The 24,596-nt window shown below is 40.1% G+C and overlaps 1 protein-coding gene across 1 annotated transcript in view; it reads left to right on the top strand.

Annotated features, from left to right (window-relative positions):
- MYO5B (myosin VB) overlaps positions 1 to 24,596 on the top strand; it is a 582,592-nt gene that overhangs the window by 462,627 nt on the left and 95,369 nt on the right. Inside the window, exons 19-20 of the mRNA XM_044681604.1 lie at positions 1,838 to 2,077; positions 12,138 to 12,377. Of these exons, the coding sequence (XP_044537539.1) occupies positions 1,838 to 2,077; positions 12,138 to 12,377 (480 nt within the window). The remainder of the gene's footprint in view (positions 1 to 1,837; positions 2,078 to 12,137; positions 12,378 to 24,596) is intronic.

Below are 24,596 nucleotides of genomic sequence, written 5' to 3' on the forward strand. Positions count from 1 at the left end.
ATAAATGGGCAAGAGACATGAATAGGCAATTTTGAGGTAAAGAAATCAAAAGTATCAATAAGCACATGAGAAAGTGTTCCAAATCTCTAATAATTAGAGAAATGCAAATCAAAACAACTCTGAGGTATCACCTCACACCTAGCAGATTGGCTAAAATGAAAGAAGGGGAGAGTAATGAATGTTGGAGGGGATGTGGCAAAATTGGGACATTAATGCATTGCTGGTGGAGTTGTGAACTGATCCAGCCATTCTGGCTGGCAATTTGGAATCACGCTCAAAGGGCTATAAAAGAATGCCTGCCCTTTGATCCAGTCATACCATTGCTGGGTTTGTACCCCAAAGAGATCATAGATAAACAGACTTGTACGAAAATATTTATAGCTGCGCTTTTTGTGGTGGCAACAAATTGGAAAAGGAGGGTATGTCCTTCAATTGGGGAATGGCTGAACAAACTGTGGTATATGCGGGTGATGGAATACTATTGTGCTAAAAGGAATAATAAACTGGAGGAGTTCCAGGCGAACTGGAGAGACCTCCGGGAACTGATGCAGAGCGAAAGGAGCAGAGCCAGAAGAACATTGTACACAGAGACTGATATACTGTGGTAAAATTGAATGTAATGGACCTCTGTACCAGCAGCAATACAATGACCCAGGATAATTCTGAGGGATTTATGGTAAAGAGCTACCCACATTCAGAGGAAGGACTGCAGGAGAGGAAACATATAAGAAAAACAACTGCTTGAACGCATGGGTCAGGGTGGACGTGATTGAGGGTGTGGACTCGAAACTACCACACCAATGCAACTACCAACAATTTGGAAATTGGTCTTGATCAAGGCCACATGACAAAACTAGTGGAAATGCGCATCGGCCATGGGTGGGGGGAGTGCGGGGTGGGGGGTGAAGGAGATAAGAGGAGCATGAATCAGGTAACCATGTTAAAAATGTATATTAATAAATGTTTAATAAATAAATAAATAAATAAATAATATAGATAGATAGATAGATAGCAAAGATGGATTCAGAATATTCAGGTGACAATGTGGTGCTGTTTTATTTTATCAGGGATGAAGGAAAGGTTTAAGACAGTAATGGGCAAACTACGGTCCCCAGGCCAGATGGAGCCCCCTGAAATGTTCTATCCAGCATGGGACATTACTCCTAATCTGACAAATACAATGAGTAGGATACAATACAATGAAACTTCCAAAGAGTTGCCTTAGAAACAGACTGAAAGATGAGCATTTCCTTTCCTTTGGTTCCCTCTTTAAAAAGTTTGCCCATCACTGGTTTAAGGGATTTCTTAGGTAGTCTCCAGGTGGGGGAACCAGTGCACTGTAATGGTGGAAGGATAATTACAGGAAACAAGAGACCTGGATTCAACTTTCCTTTCTGCCACCAATTGGGTAATTTTTCACCTTTTATGCCTTCATTTTTCTAATATATAAATGAGGGCACTGGGTTAAGTGATCTCTTAGGAGATGTCAAGAAATCATTTTGTGATTCTTTAGGGTTTTTATTTTTTAAGAAAATAAAAGACTTGACTTCTTGCAGCTTTCTTAACTATATTGTTGAAACTTGTTTATGGGTCAGGCAGCTACTAAACTCTTAAAATCACAGAGAGAAGAATGAAAATGGGGAGTGATTTAGCAAAGAAACTCTCACACTTTAAAGATCTTCTCCAAACTAGCTGAGATCCATACCCTGAAATCTCTTTAATCTCAGAAACTTGACTCCTTTCTCATCCACTGTCTCTTTTTTATTTTGAAATCCCAGCAAGGGTAAAGGGAAGTAGAGGCAGCTCCAGATCTGATGATTTGTTTGTTCCTCTCCAGATCCTTTTGGAACACAAGGCCACCAGGATCCAGAAATATGCCCGGGGTTGGATGGCCAGGAGGAGATTTCTTCAGTTTCGGAGTGCTGCCATCATCATCCAGTGTGCTTTCAGGCGCTTGAAGGCCAGGCAGGAGTTGAAAGCTCTCAAGATTGAAGCCCGCTCTGCTGAGCACCTGAAGCGACTCAATGTGGGCATGGAGAACAAGGTGGTTCAGCTACAGAGGAAGATCGATGATCAGGTCAGTCTTGCCCTGAACATCTTCAGCAGACCCTCTAGGGCAGGGGTGGGTAACCTTTTTGGCCGTGAGAGCCATAAATGCTACATTTTTTAAAATGTAATTTCGGGAGAGCCGTGCAGTGCTCACAGTGCCGCTCCTGTAACAGTGCCTGAAAAAAAAATGGTCTTTATGGCTCCTGTAGAAAGAGCCAAATCTGGCCCTCAAAAGAGCCAGATATGGCTCGAGAGCCATATGTTGCCAACCCCTGCTCTAGGGCAATGGATATATTGAAGGGTATGGAAGAAGAATGGCTCTTCAATAAAAGCTATGTGGGAAAGGGTGAACATTTAAGATTTGCTCCTTTTTATATAGAAACCAGTAGGGTATGTTGAGGGCAGTTGACTAGCAAAGCTAGCTGGGGGATACAGATGTAAGCTATTCACTCTGCCAGCAAAGTAAATTTGGGGGAACTCTGGGCTCCATTGTGTACGTGACCTTTGATTTTTATACTCTTGGTTCTTAACACAATTCTTGGCAACACAGTAGGTGTATAGTAAATGCTTGTTTCCTGACTGATTGACTGCAGGTCAGACATTGTGCTCTAGGTGATGGAAAAGAAAGGAAAAATTATTAACCTCAGTGTACTGGGTAACTTCAAGAAGAAAACAAATCTAAGAATCTAAAAATTTTATCTCAGATCTTCTCTTAAAGCCTTTCATTTATCCTTCTTCAAACAACCAGTCTAATAAGCTTAAATGTGGAAGGTCCTGAGATAATTACAAAGAAACAGATGACCCAGTCTTTGCTCTCATGTAGCTTACAATCTACTCAAGGAGACACTATTCATGCTGTGTGTGTGTGTTCTTATGCTTTCTTTTGTCCTACTATAGCATGAATCCCAGTCTTCCTCTTTACACGGTATGACTAAATGACTGTGATTCTGTTAGGCATAGTGCAAAAACAATTACCCAGGAAAAGTCCTTTCTTTCTTGGAGTTTACAATCTAAATGCAGGTCATTAGCATCAGTAAGAAATCTCTTTCTCTCATTGAAAAAAATTATACACATCTAGCTCAGTGTCTTGTTTATAACAAGCATCAGTACGTGTTTGCTGAATTAAATTGTAATCAAACTAGCCTAATGGAAGAATATAAACTGAGGGTGATTTGGGGTTTTTCATCATTAAAATGAATTTTTGTGTCTTTTTCTATATAATTGTCACAAAGCTGAGAGTTAGACTTAAACTTGATTTGTTTATGTAACAAGTAATTGAAGACAAAGGTAGCAACAACATTGTATTCCTTCCAGAGCTTTTGAGAGACTTTAGGATATTCCAAAGAAGAGGAAAAGGACAGAGAGAAAGAGTAATAAACAAAGGAAAGTTACGCTTAAAGGGTAGAGAATTGGAATCGAGGAACATTCATGAAGATCACAACTAACCTTCTCCAATTATAGGTATTTATTGACCTTTCTAATACCCAGCTGGCTCAAGGGAATTGATATTCCAATTCTTGTGTAGACAAACTGCCCTGATATCTCATAGATGCCCAAGTGGCACCAAAGTGCTATGGTTGAGACCTTGTCATCTCTCTGGGCCTATTTACAAATTGTACATTCTAACCAGTCCCTTTTAATGGCTCCTTGCATAGTGGAGAAAGAAGGGAGGAGGCTACAATGGAGTTAGTGGGGAACTATAGTAAGAGGGGAGGAGATACCCTAGTCTGGAAAGGAAAAGAAGGAAGAAGTTTTACAGAGTAAAGTTCTCTGAGACCCCCAATCCAATAGAGAGGCCCAAGTGTGAATGATAAGGCTCTCCTGGAGCCATGTAACAAGTTGACTAGCAAAGCTAGCTGAGTGATTCAGATGTTGGCTATTCACCTGCCAGTAAAGTGAATTTGAGGCACCATTTGGGCTCCATTGCTTCAATCTACCAGTGACCATGGATACTGAGGGCTCTACAGGTCTGGCCTTTAAATGCCAACTAACTGTGTCTACATTTCCTCATTTTGTATTGCTTGTGTCCTTCTGGTTCTCAAATTGTCTTTGAGAGGTTAAAAATAAACCAGGCATTTTCAATCCATGTGCTTAAAAAACCAAAGAGAGCCACTTTTTAAAAGCCCTATTTTTAAAGACTTTAATTTGTAAAAAAAAAAAAAAAAAAAAAAAAGTGTTTTGCTTCAAGCTTCCTGCCTGGCACACATCTGGAAAGCATCACATGCCCAGAGATAGCAACTCGAAGGAGAGAAGGAGATTGGTGACAAAGCACTTGCTTGTCCAAGCCTTTTTCCATGCAGCTCTTTAAGTATTCATACTGTAGGCTCCCTGCAAGGCTCCAGAAGCCCAATTATCAAGGCTCTCCATATGTCAAAAGAATACCTCTTGCTTCTGGACCTTTGATGAGGAGGCAGCTAAGACCTAGGACTTCCTCAGCTTTGTACAAAGCCAACATTTAGCTCGGGACTTTGTCCTTTTACAGTGGTATGACTGGCAGGTTAACACAAGTGATGAACACGGTCTATTTGACACCGGCAATATTGTAGTAGCATAACCAGAATCATGGCTAGAGAGAGGTTAGTCTGTCTTGATTAAAATCCACTTTGCAGGTATAAGGGCCAGAAATGTTAGGGGTAAAAACAAAAAAGGTTGGACTAAATTTATAAGAGTATGTTCACCAAGAATCATTACTCAGTTCCAAATGATCTTTTATGGTAGTTTATTTACAAAAGGAAAAAGAGTGAAAGTAAGAAAATCAGAGAGAGTAGATATTTACTCCAGCCTGATCTGAACCAGGCAGAGCTTTAGAGGCCCCAGCAAAGGGGGCCCAGAAGTAAATTAAACAAGGATTTTAGCCACAAGGCCTCCTCCAAGACAAGGGGCCTCTCCGGAGGCTAGTACCTCCAGAACAAGTCAGGGAAAGGAAGTCAGCCTTTTTCACTCACCCACGTGGTAGTCCTAATAGAAAATAGTCCTCAGTGGGAGCTTCTCCAGGGTCAAGTTGAAGGCAAAAAGACCTACTCACAGGAAGTTCTTCCTACTTTAAAGACCATTTCTTTTCGTCACTTCCTGTGCCTTCCTTCCATTTTACATGGACCAATTACAGAAAAAGCTTTGCTTAGGACTGCCCAGGAGAGAGTCAGTCAATTCTGATTTGTCACCCACTTTCACTTTCACATATGTGGGTCACAGACCTCCCCCTACTTAAGGATAAGTGGAATATATATGCTTTTGGTAATTAAATCTAAAAATAGGCAGGGAAGAGTTAATCCCATCTTCACGCAGGCAGATGTCAACCTTTTGATACTGAATGCAATACTTTTCTTTCTGTAATCCCAAGTGGAAACTCATTTTGCATCCACATAGAAGTTGAGGTATTTCTTTTCATCAGAAAGAATAAGGTGATGAGTGCAAACATTTGAATACAACAATTCTTTCTGGGACCCCCAGAAGTCAGTGAAACACTTATTAGGGTTAATTATGGGGCAGGCACTGGATGAAGCACTTGGGTTACAAAAAGAACCAAGAGACAGTTCCTCTCCTCAAGAATCTGACCATCTAATGAGGGAGACAAGAAAACAAATATATATGAACAAGCTCTATCCTGAATAGAGAGGAAATAAAAAAGGGAAGGCATTTGAATGAAGAGGGGTTGGGAAAGGATTCCTGTAGAAGGTAGATTTTAGCTGGAACTTGAAAGAAGTCAGGAAAGCCAAGAGGCAGAGATGAGGAGGGAGAGCAGCCAGAAGAAGAAAACCATAGAAAATTCTTATTGATGAACAAGGTGGTCAATGTGATTGGATTAAAAAGTAGGTTAAATAGGGGCAGCTAAGTGACTTAGTAGTTAGAGAGCCAGGCCTGGAGATGGGAGGTCCTGGGTTCCAATCTGGCCTCAGACACTTCCTAGCTGTGTGACCCTGGGCAAGTCACTTGACTCACATTGCCTAGCCCTTACCACTCTTCTGTCTTGGAACCAATACACAGTATTAATTCCAAGATGGAAGATAAAGGTTAAAAAAAAAGAATCCCCAATATTTAACATAATGCTTTATACTTAGTTATCTTAGTTGATTGATGGCTAACAGTGAAACAGTGAAGGCAGACAGGAATCTCCAATCTATTAGCCAACTAGGTAGTACATAGAGCACTGGACTTGGAATCAGGAGACCTGAGTTCAAATTCACTTTCAGGTACTTATTAGTTGTGAGACCCTGGATAAGTCACTTAACCTCCTCCAGCCTCAGTTGCTGGATAAAATAAAAATAATAGCATCTAGTTCACAGGTTTGTGGTAAGGATCAAATGAGGAAATACATGTATATTGTTTTGTGAGCTTTAAAAAATGCTCTTAGGAGTAGCAGCGATAAGGAATTTCTATATGTTCTTCATAGTGGGCAAGATAGGGAGAGGGAGTTCTCATGGGAAAGGCAATGAATGTGAGTTGGGGTGGATGGAGCCTCAAATTAAAGGTTTCAGAGTCAATATAAAATCTCCAGAAGGAACTGAGGAAATGCCACCTAAGACTGGGCTCAGATATCCTAGAACTGAGAATACTTCCCATAAACTATATACAACAGTAGAAAGGGTAAAGACAAGGTGTATCTTATGGAAACACTTGAATTTCGGAGGTGGTTTTTAAAGGAGTAATCACTTTCTCCAATCTAAATTTTATGTGGGAAATTCACAAGACTCTCTTCTTCTCCCCACATTTCTAGTTTATTTATCCCCAGGTCTTTACATAATGTAAATATTCAGAATCACCTGTTGACTACCTATTTGAGAGTAATCCTTTCTGTCTGCAGAGTGGTTTGTCAAAAATATTTTTATCTCTTTTAATAACATCTCCCTCATTGGCTAGCTGTGAGGTTCAAATGAGCCCATGTGTATACAATGCTTTGTAAACCTTTGTTAACGTTAAATTAAAAACTCCTGGTTCTTAGTTTCCATAGAGTTTATTATTTAACGTTAACACCTTAAAGTGTTGTATATGTTTACACTGTCTTATGAGCCTCACTATCTCTGAGAGGAAATAGGGCAGAAATAGTATTATTGTCCCTGCTTTTATGGAAGAGAAAACAGAGATGCCAGAAGCTTGTATTATATTTTATATACATGAAACAAAGGCACAAGATCACACAAGTCTTTGGTAGAATTGGGATTAGAATAGAAGTCTCAGTTTTAAGTCAGAGCTCTCTGCTAAAGTACACCTTAACAAAGGGGCATTTCTGCCTTTGTTTCATGTATATAAGTCACTTGAACATTTATTAAGAAGTGCCTACAATATATGTTCCAGACTCTTTTCTCAGTCTTGGGAATTCAGAGGCAAAAACAAAAAACTCTACCCTCATAGAGTTTATAGTTTATATCATATAATTATATATTATACATAATATGTAGTTTATAGTTTAACATATAAGATATGTATAATCATATACTTTCTTCTGGATGAATGTTATTTATTTTAAGAGCCTAAGAGAGCAAGCTCTGGGTTAGTATAATTCCTTCGTTTTGACCCTGCTTTTTACCAATTTGTTGTCATTCAGTCATGTCAGTTGTGTCCAACTTTTCATGACCCAATTTAGAATTTTCTTGACAAAAATGCTAGTGTGGTTTGTCATTTCCTTCTCCAGCTCACTTTATAGGTGAGGAAACTGAGGCAAACAGGGTTAAGTGATTTGCCCAGGGTCACACAGCTAGAGTCTGAGGCAAGATTTGAACTGAGGACCTCCTGACTCTGGATCCTGCTCTCTATCCACTGTATCACCTAGCTGCCCTCTTTGCCACTAATGATAAGCATCTCAATGCCTCTGACCAGTTGTTTCCAGCCCAGGGAACATCAGACTCCTCAGTCATGAGTCATAATAGCTGTGGAGAAGGCCCCTCAAATAACCATAGACTCCCATCAGAGCCACTGAGTTCCTCACCCTGAAGAGGTGCCAGAGACTCCCTGTCTGAGTGCCAGACTAACGAGGAAAGCTCATGAATACCACTGCCAAGGTCACATAGTTTTCTTCTCAGTTGGTTCTTTGCATCCTAGGAGGTCAGTGGAAGGTAAGGATGGAACCAAGCAGCATTTAAGAGGGCTGTACTGTGAGGCATATTTCCTAGAATAAGCAGACATTAGCCACCTGTGTTCTGACCTCACCAGGCCATCAACTCTGGACAGCACACTTCAGGAGGACTATTGATAAGCCAGAAGGCATTCAAAGTCAGGCATTTCAAAGATCCAGTCACTTCTAGTCCATTTGTAACCTGTGACGAAGGTGCCCTGGAGACTCTGTGTTTACACAACGCTATTTCAATCTCAGGCTTAAAGGTTTATTTTCTTTTGGCTCTTTTTGTCCACATCTAAAATTATTATGAAAAGAAATTTCCAAATAGAAAGAACTTTTGTCTAGATTTCCATAAATATGGGGGAAAAGATGCCCCTAGTTCCTGTATAGTATTCAAGGTAATAAACATATATGAGTAAAGGATTTCTTTTATTTTGCCCTACAAAAAAATACATAAAACATTCAAAACACTCACTGGAGGCCACAAATAGATAAAGAAAGCCCATAAAACTATCGTAGTTCCCCTTGATCAGAACTGAATTCAAGGTTACCAGCTGAGCAATGCTTCTGAATTCTCCCACAGAGTCTTACACAGTCCTTTCTGGGCTTTGAATTTGGCCAAACTTCACTTTGGGGCTTCTAGATAGACAATCAAATATGAATTGTCTAAATGCATCTAGCTACAGGAACATGCTATGAGTGATCCTTTCCTTTCTCAAAAAAAATCACAAAATCCCTTTCTGCCTCCAGAAAGTCTGATCCTCAAACTCTCAAACACTTGCATCCAATTGGCCTGGGTTCAAATCTTGCCTCATGTGCTAGTTACTTGTGTGACCTTGGGCAAGTAATTTAAATTCCCTGGGGATCATTTTTCTTATTTGTAAAAACCAAAACCAAAACAAAACAAAAAAACAGAGAGGACTGGATCAGATAGCCTCTGAGCTTTCCCTCTAGCCCTAGGTCTATAATTCTAGGAGTTTCTTTACATGGTTAGAATGTGCATGTCCACCTTCTCTGGGATCATCCCAATGCCTGGGAGACTTCCTTGTTCAGCCTCTCCTTTTTACCCACACTGTTCACCTGAGGATCAGCTAAAGGAGTCAGGGATGTTTAGCATGGAGAAGAAAAGGCTCAGGGCATGTGAAAACTATCTAAAAGGACTTGAGAAGCTGCCTGTCATGTGGGATAGTGATTAGATTTGTTCAGAGGGTGGAACCAGAAACAATAAGGGGAATTTTCGGAGAGACAAATTTAGTTTGATGTAAGGGAAAAAATTCCCTAATAGAGAAGAACAATCTGAGAGCTGCTTGAAATCATGTATTCAAAGTGCTTTTGCAACTCAAAGCTCTGTAAAGATGTCAGATATCGTTAGTGGGTTTCTCTTCTCTGGAGGCTCTCAAACAGAGGCTATGTCAAGTATATTTAGCAGGTCAGTGATTCGTACAGTGGATAGGGTGTTGATCCTGAAATCTGGAGGACAAGTCCAAACTGAGCCCCAGACACTAAATAGCTGGGTGATCCTTGAAAAGTCACTTAACCTCTGTTTGCCTCAATTTTCTCATCTGTAAAATGGAGGGTGATGATTGCAACCTACTTCCCAGGGTGGTTCTGAGGATCAAATGAGATAATAATTGTGATGTGTTTCATACAATGCCTGGCACAAGCATTATTTAAATTCTAGAAGGTGTGACAACAGTAAAAGCAGATATTGGAGTGATTTACCATTTCTTTCTCCAGCTCATTTTATAGATGTGGAGACTGAAGCAAACAGAGATAAGTGACTTGCTCAGGGTCACACAGCTAGGACGTGTCTAAGGCTAGATTTGAACTCAAAAAGATGAGTCTTCCTGACTTCAGTGTCACCTAGCCACCCCTCCTCTTAAGTCTAGACAATCCACAATAAGTCAAGCCCTAATTTGTAACCTTTGCTGATTTCTGAAGTATAAATGCTTACACTGAACACTGAACCATCTTTCCTGTCCCTATTCTCTGTGTCCAACCCTGATCCCCATTTTTCTCACCTTGCCCTAATTATTCACTACCTGACATTCACTTTGACTTTTTCTACTGTTCCACTTCAGTCATCATTTGAACTTCTTTTCCAAAAGCCTCCTGCAGAAATTGTCTCATTTAGGGACATCTAGGTGGCTTAGAGGATAGAAAGCCTAACCTGTAATTGTGGGGAGGGGTGTTGGTCTTGGATTCAAATATGGCCTCAGATACTTCTTAACTGTGTGACCCTGGGCAAGTCACTTAATCCCAGTTGCCTAGCCCTTTGTGCTGCCTTAGAACTGATACTTATATCAATCCCAAGACAGAAGGTAAGAGTTTAAAAAAGAAAAGAAAAGAAAGAAATGGCCACAGTTAAGATTGGAACAAGTCACATTTACTTTGTAAAGTAAATCCCAACATAATGGGATTTTTTTATGATTCTTATTTAGTATTCCTGAGAGCAAGGCTGTCATTCAGACCAGACAGGACATGTTGGAATACTTGTTTGTGGCCTAGAGGTTATCATTGTGTTAGAGATTTTTGTATCCTGGCCAAACTAGAAAAAAAATGAATTTTAAAGCTTAATTTGTCACGGCTTTATCAGGGAACTGGGCTTTTGGATATGTGCCATGGTGTTATCACTAGTTGCCAGCACCGAACCATTCCTGACTTCTTCCCCCTTTCACATAGAATAGGGCTGGCTGTCTGGTTGGGTTTTCTCATTTGGGATCTCCCCTGAATTTGCTCTCAGGTGATCTGTGGGCTAGTCTTATATATTAAGAACATGACCATATTGATCATCTTAATTTCCCACGTGGATTAGTGTATTCCTAATATTGAAAAGCAAAGCATAAGCTTCTCAGCCAAAATAGCACATTTTTTCCATTTATTCTTTGAGTCTGGAAAAGTGAAACTTCTCAGCCAATGTGTTGACTGATTGGTATGTTCTTCCTCCTCCCTTCCCTTCACTATGCCCCACCTCTATTGAGCAGACCCTGACCACTATTTTAAAGTCTGCTCTTCATGACTTAACCACAATTCAATACAATCTCCTTATTCTCTCAGTGGGGTGTGTGTGTGTGTGTGTGTGTGTGTGTGTGTGTGTGTGTGTGTGTGTGAGAGAGAGAGAGAGAGAGAGAGAGAGAGAGAGAGAGAGAGAGAGAGAGAGAGAGAAAGTATGTGTGTGTGTCATCCCTATAACTAGACTCTAAGCTACCTCAGGACAGGGCTTTTGCCTTATGTTACTTCTGTATCTTTCTCCTCACCTCAGCACTTAGCAACATGCCAAGAACATGGTAGGTGCCTAAAAGCTATTCTCGTTTGATGAACTGGATGATGGATTGGTGATCTGTGGCATCTTGAACCCCTTTAGTAAAGAGATAGAGTACTAGAACCAGAGAGGGCTTCAGAGAAGGAGGAATTGCCAGCAGGTAGTAGGAATGAGTACCAGAGCCTGTTGGAAGGGTCCTGTGGTTGTAATGGGATGGGGATGGGGGAAGGGGAGATGCCTGAAAAGGGTCCTTTGTCTGGGAGTCAGCGATTAGGTTGCAGCCCATTGTGGCGACTGATTCCCAGGGTAGGAGGGGGGCCCTTTGGGAAAGAGCAGAACAACTTGAACAGCAAGAGGCTATAGAGTGAGGTAGTCCAGTGTTGCCTCTTGTTTTTCTGGAAATCTCCTCAGCATGATGTAGCTTGACTTTTGACTCAGCTAACTGCCATCCCAAAACAGCAGCTCTCAGCCAGCTTCCAGTTCAGGGGGCATCTCATAAACATCTCTGACTGCTTTAGAGATTCTGATATTGATTTGTTTGTTTCCTTTGTGTTTTTTTCTCAGATTCCAGGGCAGAGTTTTATTAGTGAAACCCTGAGAAATCTCCCAAGCATGTCATAACCTTGAAGTGTTATTCTGCCCTGAGATATTTCTCCTCTCTTAGCCTTCATGCTCATGCCTGGCCAAAGTAACCCCTTTCTTTCTCCCTCCTTCTCTCTCCCTTCCCCATTTGTTGGGGAGGGACTGAGGAAAGGGAGCTGTTGTTCTCCACAGAACAAAGAATTCAGGAGTCTGACAGAGCAGCTCTCCACAGTGACCTCTGCCCACAACATGGAGGTGGAGAAGCTAAAGAAGGAGCTGGTGAGATACCAGCAGAACCAGGGTGGGGATGACAGCCAACGGCTGAGCCTCCAGGAGGAGATTGAGAACCTCCGGACAAAGTTACAGAAAGCCCACTCGGAGAGGAAGATCCTTGAAGACATCCACAGCCAGGAGAAGGATGAGCTAAAAAAGGTAGGAGAAGACACCCAGGAACAATGCTGACTGCTGGGGGGAGAGTGGAGAAACCATGGCTCCACAAAAGCCACTTCTCTCCTCAATTCTCCCTCGGTTTATGATGATCATGGGAATTACCTGGGTAATGGTGCTTAGTGACATTTGGGATGACAAAGCTGTTCATACTGGTCTACATTCTCTTGCTTCCAAATAAGACCTTGTTGAAGCCAATCAATACAGGTGAGACTATGACTCTACTCCTGGGAGCCAATGATAGAAGGCTTACACTGGTCATGCCCTGTACCTGGTAGGCACTTTCTTGTTTAAGTAAATTGAAAGTAGGTCCTGGTTCTGTCTTTAATGAGGAGATTCCTTGACATGAACCTCAAAGCTTAGGTACATTCCCCCAGTATCCTAGTTACCTTTAATAGCCATGCCCTGGCCATCCCTTAGCTCACCCCTAAATCCTTTTTAAAAGTATTTTTAGGGGAAGTTAGGTCACTCAGTAGAGAGCCAAGCCTGGAGTAGGAAGGACCTGGGTTCAAATCTGGCCTCAGACACTTCTTTGTTACCCTGAGCAAGTCACTTAACCCCCATTGCCTAGCCCTTACCACTCTTCTGTCTTAGAACCAATGCATAGTATTGATTCTAAAAGAGAATGTATGGGTTTAAAAAAAGAAAAATAACAAAACAAATATTTTCAGCCATCAGAATATTGAGGTCTGTATCTTTAAGGTAGATTTAATTTAATTCCTTTTAATCACTTAATTTTGTCTTCACCTTCATTCTCAAAGTTCAAGGTGCACACATATTTATCTCCCACACCTGGAACTGAAGTAGATTAGTTCTTTCCTCCACCTTATTCTTCCTAAAACAATTTTTTATTTTCACCATGTCCTTGTCAGTACCTTTACTGTCCCTGTTCTCCAAGTCTATTAACTCTTCTCTGGCCTCACTTTCTTCTCTTCACAGTCTGGTCTTTATAGGGAGCCAGTTCTATTATAGAGTATCCCCACTTTGATTCCCTTACCTCCATCGTCCAGTCACCCTTAATGTCCTGCCATTCCTCACTCCCAGCATAATACAAGGCCCCTAGACAGAGTTTCCAATAACTAAAGTCACAGGTACTGCCATCTGTCATCTCTGAAATGACCCATACCAATTACCTCCCAAACTGCCACACCCTGTTGTAGCACAAGCAGTTTCCAGAGCTCAAGTGTTTGTAATTGGGAAGAACAAGATTTTTTTTACATATGTGAGGCATGAAATGTGTTTTAATAACTAGGAAAATCCAGTCTTTGATTCGCCACAAACTATGTGACTTTTGTCCTTACTTAAACTCATGGGAACTCTGTTTCCCCCTCTGTAAAACGAGAGGGTTAGGCTAGATTGGATGATCCTTAGTCAGCCAACAGGGTTCTAAGGCTACCTACATCTGTACTGAAGCTATCTCATAAAAATGTATAATCTATGAAGTGTCTTCTACTTCCTTGGTTGAAAGATGATGTTCCATTATCCAGCCCTCAGGTCTACTCTCTCTTGCTTGCCCTCATTTCCACTGCTGTCTTTCTTTTCTCCTTTCTCTTCTATTTCTTCCCCTTTTCTAGGCCTTTGAATACAGCTTAGAAATAACTTCATGCTCCCATTCTAGGCAGATCTCCAACAAGATCCCACAGTATCGGTGGCACAGCATCAGCAGCCTCCAGCCACATTTCTAACCAAGCATTCTTGATGCTTCCTGGTGAACAGTGATAGGGGAGGGAGAAAAGAGAAATAGAGGTACTTGGGAGACTTCCTAACGGAACTATCTAAGTGGTTTAATGGATAGCATATTGGTCCCAGAGTCTGAAAACCCTGAGCTCAACGCTAGCCTCAGGCACCTACTAACTATGTGACCTTGGACAAATCACTTAGCCTCTCTCAACCTCAATTTCCTCATCTGTAAAGTGGGATAAGAATGATAAGAATCAAATGAGATATTTCCAAAAGTGCTTTATAAGTCTGAAAGTGCTCTATAAATGCTAACTATTGTTATTATTATGTGGCTGTCAACCCAATATGATTGGAAGACCACTACAGAGCCTTCCTGTAGCCCAAATTGGTATTCTTCCTGCCTTCCATGGTGCATGAAATTCCCTCTCTCAAAGTCACTTTGGGATATTCTTTGGGATAAAGCAATATGCTTCCAGAAGACCCTTGTTGAAACACAGGCATGTTTATCGTCTGCATACTTCATGCTATTATTGTTAATATCCTTAATAATTAATGTCCTTAGTATTAATATTACATTAATATTCTTAATAAATATGCAAGCACAATGTAATAAGAAGAACACTCACTGATCTGCGGGGTCAAGAGACCTGATCTTGAATCCTGCCTATGTTATTTGACTGCAGTGAGACTTCTGCCTACTGGCTACCCCTCCTTGGGGCCTCAGTTTCCATCTCTGTAATTTGAGCTAAATTGTCTAGATAACTTCTGCGGTCCCTTCCAGCTTCAAATCCTGTGAAGTAAGAATCACAGATTGGTCTTAATGTGATCCAGCCACCTGTACAGTAGCCAGAAGGGCTAGAATTTAACATAAGGAGTAGTTTGCTGAAAGATCAAGTGTTAAACTCTGGGACAAGCTAGGATAGGGAGAGGCAGGAGATCTCTATGCCTGGAGCTCTTTAATAAGTAAAGGAGATAGCCATCTGCCATGGCTAATTAATGGAGGGCTAGATCTGCCCTTCAATTCTGGAAGGGGGAAAGTGGGGGGATAGATGCCTGGACTTCAGATCCACCCAGCTCTGAGATTCCTCTCGATGCAACTGGGCAAATCATAAGAGAGTGTTTTCTGGATGTCTGTTCCTTTTCTACTAAATTCGCCCATTGTTTTGTACTCTCTCTAGAGCAATACCTTCCCAGACCCCTTGGCACTTTCCCTTTTGATCTGTGAAGAAGAGCCGTGTGCTGAATGCTGTGTACCCTGTTACTCTTTTGTGTGGAATGAAAGGGAGAATCAGGCTGGCCTCTCACAGGGCCACCCCAGGGCAGAGGAGATAGCTCATTAGCCAGGATCAACCCCAGCAGCCTGGCTCAGAAGGGAGTTTTGTATGGCAGGTCCCTTTGAAGCCAAAAAACTGTAGATGGGAAAGAGTCTCCACACCTCACCCCCACCACTCCCTTGATTTCTTGGCTTTGGGCTACCACCTAGGTGGGTGAGGAGGAGGAGGAGGAGGAAATGCTTGTTCTGTGACTGAGCTTCCATGGGAGAGGAGTGGATTCTATTCATCACCAGAGTGAGCAGGAATACATGGGAAGAGAGAGGGAAGGTGCTTTCCCAGGAGTGAGACCACCTGCCCTAGGGAAACAGTGTGCATAGAGTGAGTACTGCCTGGGATATAGTAGCCAGGAGTAATGTGGCCTTGTTTCTGGGTGGATACCCAAGGGAAATAACTTTCTTTGTTCTACGTTTGACATGAATGGCTGCTGCTGGCTGCCAGTTCCCCACAACCTAAGTTAGCAGAGGCAAATCCCTGATTTTGTTGTTGTTGGGGCAGGGAGGGAAAAAGAGGAGAACCTACTTGTGGTATTCATGGATAGTGTTACTTAGTTGTTAAAAAATAGCCACAAATTACTAATTATCTAAATATTTTCAAGTTTGTAACTCTATATACCTTAGACTAAGAGTTCTTAACATTTTTTTGTTATGGGTTCTTTTGGCAGTCTTGTGAAGCTTAATGGACTTCTCAGAATAAAAATTAAATGCATGGGATTACAAAGAAACCAATTTTGTTGAAATATAGTCATTTATATATACATGCATGCACATAAAGATATATGTATATATAAATAAAAATATTTCCCTTCCACATCACTGGAGTGAGGGGTGTAGTGCCCCTCACTGAAAAATGTGGAATCTGGATTCTGGGAAATCTGATAAATCTACCTAAAATTTTTGGACCATTCCCTTCATATCTGAAAAAATGTCTGATTTTTTTTCATTTTTCTTTCTGGAATGTTCTCAGTTCCTTATTACGAAAGCTGGAGAAAGTATTTGATCATAGGCTATATATGTAGGTCAATGTTAACACTTCTTGCTTTTGTATGTCATCTGCTGGTTTTTGTGGTTCTTTTTGCAACTTTAATTTTTCCTTATTTTGACTTTTAAAAAGAATTTGTCTATGTTTATGGTATTAAAAGATAAAATATGTTGATATTATACAATATTATACATGTATTTTATGTATTTCTGAGTTTCTAAACTATTTCTGTGTCATCTGCTAGCCTTTGAGGGTCATCTGCAGCTTCTGCAAATCTCCCAAAAAATTCCCATTCAAGTTATATATCTAAACCATGATGGGGAAAGTTGTAATGTGGAAGGGATACTTGTATAACACACACACACACACACACACACACACACACACACACACACATTCTTAAACCCTTACTTTCCATCTTAGAATCAATACTGTGTATTGGTTCCAATGCAGAAGAGTGGTAAGGGTAGGCAATGGGGGTTAAGTGACTTGCTAGGAAGTGTCTGAGGCCAGATTTGGAACCTAGGACCTCCCAGTCTCTAGGCCTGGCTCTCAATCCACTGAGTCACCTAGCTGCCTTATACTTATTTATATTTTATTTATTCACTCATATATATATATGTATATATATATATGTGTGTGTATATACACACACAATTTTATATAGATATATATGTGTAGATAGATAGATAGATAGATAGATAGATAGATAGATGGATAGATATAGATATCAAATTAACAGATCACTTCTCTGAGGCTTGTGGACCCCAGGTAAAGAATTCCTGACAGAAGTAGACATGTAACTGGAAAGAGTCTTTGGGCGGCTGAGATGTTTGCTTAGTATTACAGATATTCTTCCTGCAAGAGCAGAGCTGGCTCTGTCCCACACTTCCCGTTATGCCTCCTGGAATACTTACTCATCTTCATGTCATTCTTCCTCCTTTCAGAGGGACCTTAGTACCTGGCTCACAGTCTTTTTCTTCACTATAACCTGTGATGATGAAGTGTCTTAATATACATATTGAGGCCCCCTCAAAGGTCTCCCAGACCTCCCTGTTCATTGGTCCCCATACACTTTATTTAGTTTCACTCTATCCTGTTCACCCATAGAGATGATTATGTATTATATCTCATCCATAACATGATATCTGCATAATTTGAACTCAGAGATTCTTCCCCATTATTGTAAGCTTTCTAACTTTCCTTCTCTTCCTATGATTCATTGTTCCTAAGCCAATTCTTCATGTTCACCATGGCCTTTTCAATCTTTTCACCTAACCTCTTTTCCAAGTCTGTCATATGTTCCGATCTCACTTTCTTCTCATCTCTTGACTTTTTAGGGGGAAAGTTTAATTATATATTCTCCTCTATTCTTGACTTTCTTGTCCCCATTGTACTCCTACTATCAATGCCCTTACAGTCCTAACTACCAATTCCTTTCTTTTCTGATGTTTTACACTACTAAATTCCATGAAAAAAAGTCACACCACCTTGTCACCTGGATCTACTCCAAATTTATATTATTCCAGTCTCAACCATGTTTCCCCGATACACAGCAAAATTTTATTCTACTCTGATTGACTTTCAGTCCCATTCTCCTTACCAGCTGTCCCAAACTTTCCCTTATCTTAGATCACTCTGATTTCCCCAACTCCAACAAATGTCCTCCCAGTTAGCTTTATTGAGAAGATAAAGTCTATTAGCCATGAGATCCTTTTCCTTCCCTACTCAAAACTCTTCAAAATCATCATCTCTCCTTTCCTCTTGTCCCTGAAGTAGTGATCCTTTTAGCCAAAGTCCACCCCTCTTCCTGTGCCCAAGATTTCTTGTGCTTTTTTCTACTCTAAGAGCTTGCCCTGTAGCTAATTCTCTCTCTCCCTCTCCCTACAACATCTCTTTCATATTCAATCTCTAATCTTTCTCTAATGTCTAAAACTATGCTCCAATCTATCCCATTCTTCCAGATCCAAAGCTTTATTGTTCCTGACATCTCCTCAAGTTTTTGCATTATATTTACTCTCTTCCACTGCCAAAAACCCTAGAGAGGATTGTTTACCCTTATTGCCTCACTTCCTCACCACCCACTCATTTCTCAACCCTTTGCAATGTATAAAATGTTCTCTCCAAGTTTAGAATGATCTCTTGGATTTTGCTCATGCAAATTACCTTCACTTACCTTGATCTTCCTTGACTCTTTTTCAAGATTTTTGCTTTCATTAATTTTTTTTCCTATTATGGACTTGGCAAAAAAAAATAAAAAATAAGATGAGCATTCCATACTATTGACCATACTTCCTCTTTCTGGATAATCTCTCCTGCTTTTCTTGGTTTAGGTTGCATTGTTCTCTTATCATCTTCCTCCTTCCTGCCTAGCCATGCCATCTCAGTCCCCTGATCTTCTTCCTCTTAGCTTGGGATTTTCCCTAAGCTCATTCTTCTTTATCTACCCCTCTCAAGAGCACCCAAGGGTCTTCTCTTTTGAGATGTCCCCCTAATCTCCTTCTTATTCACCAGTCACACACATTGTCAATTACCTACTGGATCTCCTCCTAGATGTCCTAAAGGCATCTCATATTTAACCATGTCCAAAACAAAACTCATTCTCTTCCTCCATCAATCCAACCCTCCTCCATACTTGCCTATCTCTGCTGGTGGTGTCACTAACCTCCCACTTGTGTATCCTCTGGTTATTATGACTTGTATCTCCATCATTCCCCATGTTGAGTCAGATTCTAAGTCTTGTCAACTCCATCTTGTTCACTTCTAGTTTCTTTTCTATGTTCATTCAACTACTACCTTTCTCATCTCTGTCCTAGCCTTTTATAAAAGCCTAATTTATCTTCGTCTAATATTTTCCTTTTCCTATCCATCTCCTACATAGTGACCAAAATAAAGGAAGGGGAAGGAAATAAGTGTATATGTATATGTGTACATATACACATATGTATAATGCATAGCTGTGTATGTATATGTGTATGTAAATTATATATGCATATATGTATAGAAAGAAGCAGAGAAATAGAGACAGATATACTCATACACACACAGAGCTTACTGTGTATCAGGTACTTCATAATTATTATTTAATCCTCATCACAGCCTTCAGAGGAAGTTGCTATTATCCCCATTTTCTGAGGTAGGTGCTAAAGGTTAGGGTTAGGTTTTTATATTGAGGAAACTGAGGTAGTTGCTATTATACCTATTTTACAGTTGAGGAAACTGTGGCAGAGGTAAAGTGATTGTCTTCCCAAGGTACAAGTCTGACCATGCACTCTCTTGCTCCCAAACTTCCAGTGGCTTCTCGTTGCCTCTGGTATAAATATACAAACCTTCCATTAAGCCCTTCCATACTTAGTCTCCCACCTCTCTTTCTTTTTTTTTAAACCCTTACCTTCTGTCTTCAAGTCAATACTGTGTTTTGGCTCCAAGGCAGAGGAGTGATAAGGGTAGGCAATGGGACTCAAGTGACTTGTCCAGGGTCACACAGCTGTGAAGTGTCTGAGGCCAGATTTGGACCTAGGACCTCTCATCTATAGGCCTGGCTCTCAGTCCACTGAGCTACCCAGCTGCCCCCTCCCACCTCTCTTTCTAATCTTCTTTTCATCCTATTCCCCTCCATGAATCTGATGGAATAACCAAATGATGGCTAGTAATAATAACAGTTTTTAAATAACGCTTTAAGGTTTGCTAAGTGCTTTACATATGTTGAATCATTTGATTCTTACATCAATCCTATGAGGGTAGGTACCAGTATCATCTCTATTTTTCAGATGAGGAAATTAAAAGAAACAGAGGTTAAGTGGCTTCTCCAAGGCATCACAGTTATTGTGTCTGAAACAGATTTGAACTCACATCTTCCTGACTCCAAGTCCCACACAGTATCCACTGGGTCTCCCTAGTGGCCTAGACTAATGAATGGAGTCCCTGGACTTAATGCTCTGTCTATGTGCATTTGCATATACCATCTGTGTACCTAGAATATCTTCCCTTCATCTTTACCTAACTTCTTTCCTTCCTTCAAAGCTCAGCTCAAGTACTAGCTGCTCAATAAAACTTTCCCTGATTTCTCCAGTTTTAGGTGCTCTTAACCTCTTCCAAATACCTGATACTTATTTATCTTGAATGAGATCTGTACACTTCAGAAGCTCTGGGAGAGCAAGGACTAAATCATTTTTATCTTTGCATCCCCTCTACCTATTATATTTGCTTCAACATAGAATGAGGATAGAGACTGGGCCAGTAGTTTCATTTGCATGGGAAACTCCCAGATAAGGACACTCTTCCAAAGCTAGTTGCCACCTTCTTTGCTACTTGTAGTCTTAGAGAGTTGCCTAGAGCACTAAGAGGTTTATCAACCTACCCAGTGTCACAGAGCCAGTATATGTCAGAGGCAGGACTAGAACCTAGTCCTTCTTGGCTTTGAAGCCAGTTTCTCATCCACTAGACTCATGCTGCTTCTACTCTTTGCCCATAATATGTGCTTATTGGTTTTTTGTTGTATTGAATTTGTCTTAACTGATTTCCAAGTGATTCTATGAGTCTGATCTACTGACCTAATAATGACCCCAAAAATCAATATCCAGAGAATTCTTGAGTACAATTTATCACTATTTTTAATAAATCTTTTGCCTTTCCAAAGACATATGCCAATTTACAAGGCTAAGATCAGCATGATTTGCTCACATGCTCACCTGAAATAGTTACTTCTTCTGAATAGGCAAGTAGTTATTCACAGGATCATTCTTTTTTTTAAAAAAACCCTTACCTTCCATCTTGGAATCAATACTGTGTTGGTTCTAAGACAGAAGAGTGGTAAGAGTTAGGCAATAGGGGTCAAATGACTTGCCCAGGGTCACACAACTATGAAGTATCTGAGGCCAGATTTGAACCCAGGACCTCCTGTCTCTGGGCCTGGCTCTCAATCCACTGAGCCACCCAGCTGCCCCCTCACAGGATCATTCTAAAGGAATTAAGTAAGAACCATTATTCCAAGCAAGCCAAATTTCTGGATTTCTCCCAGAGGTTTCAAGGCATCCAAAGGGATAAAGGTGTCTGCCCAGAGAATAGTAACAGCTAATATTTTATAAAGCACCTTCTGATTTACAAAGTGCCTACATATAGAATCTCATTTGGTCCTCATATCAACCCAAGGGTATTACTATTATTTCTTTTTCTGTTGTCCTCATCTCTCTCCTGGTCTGTTGTAATATTCCAGCTGGTCTTCTTACTTCTAGTCTTTTCCTTTTCCAATGCATCCCCCAAAGAATGACCAAAATAAAAAGGAAGGGGAAGGAAATAAGCAGAAATAGAGTCAGGGAGAGAAAGAGAGTTTACTATGTACTAGACCCTTTACAATTATTATTTCGTTTGATCTTTATCACAGCCACACACTATTTTCTCCAATAAGTTAATATGTTATATTCCTGATCTAAAGATAAGAAAACTGATTATCATAGGGGTTAAGTGACTTACCTGGGGTCACATAGTTAGTGAGGAACTGATGCAGGATTCCAAATTATTGAATCCTGATTTAAGTCCACTGTTCTATCCATTCCTGCCCTTTTGCTTAACAGAGAAGGGGGAAAAAAACCTGTTCTATTATATATTTTTGTATTCCCAGTTACATATAGAAACAGTTTTTAACATTTGTCTTCTGACATTTTGTGATCCAAACTCTCCAAAGGAGAGGTCCATGTCCAAGATTTTTCATAAATAATTCCATATTAGACACACATACACACATTCATTCTTTCTCTCTCACTCACACATACATCCCTCTTATGATCATAAAATCATAGATGGTTAAATGATTTGCCCAAGGTCAAGGAGATAGTAAATGGCAGAGCCAAGATTCAAAACTAGCTCTTCTGACCCCAAATCTAATGTTCTTTCTACTATGCCACGTTGCCTTCTCTAATACAAGACAGAGTGGGAAAGAAAAAGTTCCTTTCATGAGGAAAGGCTTCAAGAAAATGACATCCGATCCATCCTTAAAGAATGACTAGGAATTAGAAAAGCAAAGTTAAGATAAAGGGCATTCAAACAAAGGAAACTAAGCAAAAACACAGAAGTGGGTAATTATCAGCCCTGTTTGGGAACAGCAAGTTTATCCTGAGCATAAATGAAGATTTTTTTTAAAGAGTGAAAGAAGAGCCTGGAAAGGAACATTGAAGTCAAATCATAATGACTATATCTAAGACACTTAGAATTTTTCCAGTAGACAAGGGAGAGCTGTTGACAGTTTTTTTGGGCAGGAGATTGAAGTGATCAGAAATGTCCAATTAGGAAGATTACTATGGAATAGATTGCAAACTGTTAATTTGGCTTCAAAGAGCAGAAGTATAGTATAGTATAGTATATAGTATATGGAAGTATAGTCCAGGTAAGAGGTAATTTTCAAGGCAGTATAATGCATAAATCAAGAGCAGTAAACTTTTGGCTACTATACACAGCCATCATGTTCCATATAATTGGAAAGGGCTAAAATAGCCTGATTCATGTTCTCCTCTTGACCATTAAGGTCTGGTGTGCTGCTGAAATGAATCATTAGAAAGGCAAAAAAATGCAGAATCATCCTGGTTGGACTGCATTTGTTTTTTGTTTTTGTTTTTTTTTTTTCAAGAAACATTGTGGCAGGCTGAAAAAGAACCTTGGTTTTGGCATGAAAAGACCTGGGTTCATGTCCCAAATTTGTTCCTTGGGCAAGCATGTATATCCTTGGGCAAATCTTAACAGTTCTCTGGACTTTGGTTTTTCTCATCTTTAAAACAGAGGGATTTAACTAGCAGTCCTATAAGATCTCTTCCAAATCTAAATCTGTGATGCTAGCAATCTCATTTATTAATTAATAGATCCTACATCCTACTCAGGATGTTGTTTTTCATACACTATGGGCAGAAAAAATCAAACCTGTCTATCTCCTTGTTACTTTCATATCTTGTCCTTTAAGTACTCTGGAAAAGAGAAATTATTTGCCTACAAAGATCGACTGTCCCCAGCCATGTGAAACAGTAAACAGTACCTGGTCAGGGCACTGGAAACCAGAATATGGCCAATATCTGAGTAAATGTGATTTTGGAATTTCAGCCACCGGAGACACAGAGAAAAGCCAGTGGGATTGTCCCTTCAACAGGCAAAGAAGAACATCACCCACATAGATGATCTTCCTTAATACTGCTTTGATGTAGGGCTTAAAAAAACAAATCCCAGTATGTCAGTGGCCTGCATTCATGAATCAGAATCTGTGGAGACAAAGAAAAGGAAATAACAATGGGAAACAATAGAAAGGTTTATGATATTTTGGGTCCTGTTAACCATGGCCTGCCCAAAATCCATCCCAGGGTTCAGGCTTTTTTTTAAACCTTTAATTTCCTTCTTAGAATCAATACTATGTATTGGTTATAATGCAGAAGAGCAATAAAGACTAGGCAGTGGAAGTTAAGTGATTCACCCAGGGTCACACAACTAGGAAGCATCTGAGGTCAGATTTGAACCCAGGACCTTCTGTCTACAGGCCTGGCTTTTTTCCTATCCACTGAACCACTTAGCTGCCATCCCTAAGACTTCCGTTTTTAATAAAATGTGGTATAAAATGGATTCTTTAAAAAATTAATAGGATATATTCATGAAAATCTAGAATTATGTCAAATTCTAAATATCACACTTTGAACAATATTGACAAATTGGAGTATGTTTAAGCAGGATGCTGTGGACCTAGAAATTTTCTCCTAGACGGAATGGCTCAAAGAATTAAGGGCCTTTAATTTGTAGAAAAGAAAATGCAGGGAACAGATAATATGGCATCTTCCTGGGATGCTTCAGAAGATAGTATTAGGTAGCAGTTATAGACAAACAGATTTTAGTATAACGTAAGGAAAAATTTTATAATGGAGGTATTTGCAATGTAGTGACCTGTCTATCATTAGAATTATTCAAAAAGTGGATTTCCACCTGGCATGGGATTCCTTACATTGGAACAGATGACCCCTAAGCTTTCTTCTAATTGTGGATATGTCTAGCAATTGACACAGTATTTGAATAATTTAAGCTATTTTATATCATAATTATAGAGCCATCAAATCTTAGGACTAGAGGCAACCTTAACACACTTAACTTTTCTTGATCTCTTTTGAAATATGGGGAGAATAATACTGGCAGTACCTACTTCACGAGGTTGTTGTGTGACAGATAAGTACCATAGATCTCTGGGCAT

The sequence above is a fragment of the Gracilinanus agilis genome, chromosome 1 (assembly GCF_016433145.1).
Source record: "Gracilinanus agilis isolate LMUSP501 chromosome 1, AgileGrace, whole genome shotgun sequence".
Lineage (NCBI taxonomy): Eukaryota > Metazoa > Chordata > Mammalia > Didelphimorphia > Didelphidae > Gracilinanus > Gracilinanus agilis.